Below are 4,781 nucleotides of genomic sequence, written 5' to 3' on the forward strand. Positions count from 1 at the left end.
AGCATGCGTGGTGACGGTTCCTTCGTCGTTCGGCGATTATACTGGTAAATCTGACAGGAGAAGCAGGAAGGAGGAAGTGTACTTACACCGTGAATCAAGTCCAGCCTCTTGCTCGCCAGTGCCTTCTGGAGCAACATCGCGGAAAAGGTGTTTAATATGCAGCGAAGAATGTCGCAATCCTAGTTCTTGTGCTAGATTTGGAGATATGGACATCGGGGCTCGCTGGACAGCTGTAAAAAATAATAAGCTGTGTCGCAAATGTCTCTCAAAACATTTTGGAGCGTGTACGGTGAGGGAAGCTTGTGGAAAGAATGGTTGCTCTTACATGCACCATAAATTGTTACACGACGATTCTAGATACCCGCGATATCTAAATCCTCAGCCTTCAACGTCACAGGCGGACGTTGAGACCGGTTATGGAAGCTGCAACGCTCACGTAAGCAACGTAGGTAGAGTGTTGTTTAGATACATTCCAGTACTGATTCACGGACGCGGGAGCTCTGTTCGTACATACGCCTTTTTGGATGATGGTTCTTCAGTTACCCTGATGGAACATGGCCTTCTGAAAGAGTTAGGTCTCAATGGAGAATCTTATCCACTGTGCTTAGGGTGGACAGCCGATCATCAACGGCAAGAAGCAGAATCCGTGAAACTAGCGCTGGAGATCTCAGGAATAAATGACGCGAAAACGTATTGGATCCCAAAGGTGCATACGGTTGAAAGCCTCGCTTTACCTCGACAGACTCTCAAGATGGATGAATTAACACTTAAATATAACCATCTAAGAGAGCTGCCGGGTGATTCGTACCACAATGTTCGGCCTAGACTCCTCATAGGGATAGATAACTGTCATCTGGGACATGCTTTGGATAGCAGAGAAGGCGCAAAACATGAGCCAATAGCTACAAGAACCCGTCTAGGATGGACAATCTTCGGGCCTTGTTCGGCACCTGTTCCGTCAATGACAAACTTTACAGGCCATCACAGCCTTCATGCTTGCCCGTGTTGTGAGCGAAGCGACACAGAGCTGCATAACACAATAAAGGCCTATTTCTCATTAGATAGCCTTGGAATAGTGCGTTCAGCTAAACCGCTTCTTTCAAAAGATGATGAGCGAGCAGAACAGCTGCTGAAATCTTTAACGCGTATAAAAGGGAAGAGAGTGGAAACCGGGTTGCTTTGGCGGTGTGACGATGTTCGTCTACCAGACAGCAAATCGATGGCGATGAGACGACTGGTCTGCTTGGAGAAGCGTATGCAGCGAGACCCTGAACTGGCTGAATCGGTGAAGGAGAAGATCCGCGATTACGAACGATCCGGATACGTAGAGAAGCTGACGGCAAACCAATTGACCGAGAAATTCGATCGAGTTTGGTATCTTCCAATCTTTCCGGTAGTCAATCCCAACAAGCCAAAAAAGATGCGCTTAGTTTGGGACGCAGCCGCTAAAGTCTCGGGAGTTTCACTAAATTCATTCCTGCTAACGGGACCGGATCAAGTCACCTCATTAGTATCTGTACTACAGCGCTTCCGGGAGTTCCGCATTGCCATTTCAGGTGATATTCGAGAAATGTTTCTTCAGATCTTGATGAACCGGTTCGATCAACAGTGTTTGAGATTTCTATGGCGGAACGGAGAGCAAAACCGCAGTCCAGATGTCTACGTTACGAAAGTAATGACCTTCGGAGCGACGTGTTCACCAAGCTGTGCGCAATATGTAAAAAACTACAATGCGCAGCGGTTCCAGGAACAGTTCCCGAGGGCAGTCGAAGCGATAGTGAACGAGCATTACGTCGACGACATGCTTTCCAGTGTAGAGACAGAAGAAGAGGCGCTACAGCTGGCGAAAGATGTCCGGTATGTCCACGCGGAGGCGGGTTTCGAAATACGGAACTGGCTGTCGAACTCGAAACGAGTGCTGCGGGAATTGGAAGCAACTGCCGGCGAAAAGAGCTTGAATCTGTCAAGTGAGATGGCGACGGAGAAAGTTCTCGGCTTGTGGTGGTGTACTGCGACCGATACGTTTACCTTCAAGGTATCTCCGAGAATCAACGCCGAACTACTGCAAGGTAACATCGTTCCAACGAAAAGGCAGATTCTAAGCACGCTGATGACAGTCTACGATCCGTTGGGACTACTGGCGCACTTCCTAATGTTCCTGAAGATACTACAACAGGAAATCTGGCGCAGTGGTGTAAGTTGGGACGATCCTATCCAGAACGAGCAGTTTAAGAAGTGGCAGACGTGGTTACGCGTTCTTCCGCAAGTGGAATCGGTCAGCGTGCCAAGATGTTATCGGACGACGACGAGCTTACGTGAGCAGAATGTGGTCCAGCTGCATGTATTCGTAGATGCGTCGGAGAATGGTTTTGCTGCAGTTGCATATCTGCGGTTCGAAGAAGACGGTGAAGTAGAATGTGCGCTCATCCGTGCGAAAACGAGGGTAGCTCCGTTGCGATTCGTGTCGATTCCTAGACTAGAACTGCAAGCAGCAGTCATTGGAGCTCGCCTAGCGAGCGACATTATACAGACACATAAACTGAAGTTTGTGCAAAAATATTTCTGGACGGATTCACGAAATGTCCTCTGTTGGCTGAATTCCGACCATCGGAAATTTAACCAGTTCGTTGCGGTGCGGATCAGTGAAATGTTGGAATTGACGGAGCCTTCCGAATGGAACTGGGTCCCGACAAAGCTAAACGTCGCTGACGATGCAACGAAATGGCAGACGCTGCCGGATCTCACTCCTACCAGCCGCTGGTTCCGTGGCCCTGAGTTCCTGTGGGGACCAACAAAAAGATGGCCTGCCGCCGAGTTCAAAATTGAGCACACCGCAGAGGAGAAGCGGTCAGCACTGAATGTACTGCACCATTCTGTGGAACGCGCTCTATTCCGCTGGGAAGATTTCTCGAAGTGGAAGCGACTACAACGACATGTAGCCTTCGTTCAACGATTTCCGTCGAATCTACAGCGGAAGTTGTCAAAGGAACCCATCGTCACTGGACCTCTAACGCAAGAAGAACTTGAGAAGGCGCAGTTAGCTATCTTCAAGTCGGTTCAAGAGACAGAGTTTGCTAAAGAGAAAACCCTACTGCAGAAGCCGAAGCCATTGCCGTGGAAGAACGTTTTGCCGAAGAGTAGTTCGCTGTACAAACTTAGTCCATTCATCGGTGGAGATGGATTATTGCGAATGAAAGGTCGCATAGACGAATGCGCGTATGTGGACGAGTGTACAAAACATCCAATCCTGCTGCCTAAGCGGCATCCGGTCACAGACCTTATTATCGCCAATATTCACCAGAAGTTCTGCCACTTGAATCACCAGACCACGCTTAACGAGGTCCGACGCAGATTTTACGTTCCAGGACTGAAATCGGCCTACAAGCGCGTTCGAGAACGATGCCAACTCTGCAAGATTCAACGAGCGAAGCCGGAAGCCCCAGAGATGTCAGGTCTACCGTCCGAGCGTTTACAAGCATTCTGTCGTCCCTTCTCGTACGTCGGTATCGACTATTTCGGGCCAATGCACGTGGCCGTTGGTAGGAGGACCGAAAAACGATGGGGCGTATTAGTGACTTGTTTAACTGTACGAGCGGTTCATCTTGAAGTCGCACACAGTCTTACCACCGACTCGTGCATCCTTGCCATCCGAAACTTCATCGCCAGGAGAGGTATGCCGGTGCAGATAGTTAGCGATCGCGGCACCAACTTTATCGGAGCCAGCCGTGAACTGAAGGAAGCCTTACAGCAAGTAAACCAGGACAAATTGATGGAATATTTCGTCACCGCTGATACGAAATGGTCGTTCAATCCACCCGCATCACCTCATTTCGGCGGAGTCTGGGAACGCCTCGTTCAATCTGTGAAGAAAGTCCTGAAGCACCTGCAAGTCACTCGAACACCCACTGACGAAATACTGAAGAACACACTCACTGAAATCGAGCTTATCATTAACTCCCGACCTCTGACAGAATTACCACTAAACAATGAGTTTTCTCAAGCGCTCACACCGAATGATCTCCTGATAGGGTCGTCAGACGGTTCTAAGCCCCCGATCGCATACGACGACAGCAGCTACGCCTTGAAACACACCTGGAAGATGTCCCAGGTATATGCCAACCGATTTTGGCGTCGGTGGATAGCTGAGTTCCTGCCCACACTCACACGGAGGACAAAGTGGTTCAACCGAACCAAACCGATCACTGTAGGAGACATTGTCGTTATTGTAGACAACACTCTGCCAAGGAACTGTTGGCCGAAGGGTCGTGTGGTTCGTGCAGTCCGCTCCAAAGATGGACAGGTGCGACGCGCAGTTGTGCAGACTGAACATGGAGTATTCGAAAGGCCAGCGGTGAAGCTAGCAGTGTTAGACGTCGGTGCGAATTGATGTACATCGTCGGACCCTAGACCTAGAAGTACCGGGGGGAGTGTCACAATCTTTCGTTGCGACGCACCTTCGTCAACATTACGTTGAAGCCGTAATTCTTCCATAACGTCAGCGAACCAGTGGGATCGAACTGAAGCAGAGAAAATGACAGGCGAGAAGTAAATAAAGAAAAGAGCGTTTCGATAGCGAGAAAAAAAAGTGAACCCTAAAACTAGTAAAAGTACCGATTTTTTGCCTTAAAACTACTAAAATTAAAATTTTGCTTAAAACTATTAATTAGTTGATTTTAAGATAGTTTTCTAAAACCGTTCTGTGCTACAAACGATACGTTGTTTCGTACATCGTTGTTTCTCAAAGGTGATTGCATTGCTAAAATGCATGCGAGGTTTGGTAA

The 4,781-nt window shown here is 48.6% G+C and overlaps 1 protein-coding gene across 1 annotated transcript; it reads left to right on the plus strand.

Moving 5' to 3' along the window:
• The first annotated feature begins 1,225 nt into the window (after positions 1-1,225).
• On the plus strand, positions 1,226-4,387 carry LOC128740216 (uncharacterized). The gene has a single exon (XM_053835748.1). It carries the CDS (start codon positions 1,226-1,228, stop codon positions 4,385-4,387), a length of 3,162 nt encoding a protein of 1,053 aa, XP_053691723.1.
• Positions 4,388-4,781: the final 394 nt, after the last annotated feature.

Source organism: Sabethes cyaneus, chromosome 3, assembly GCF_943734655.1.
Source record: "Sabethes cyaneus chromosome 3, idSabCyanKW18_F2, whole genome shotgun sequence".
Taxonomy (NCBI): domain Eukaryota; kingdom Metazoa; phylum Arthropoda; class Insecta; order Diptera; family Culicidae; genus Sabethes; species Sabethes cyaneus.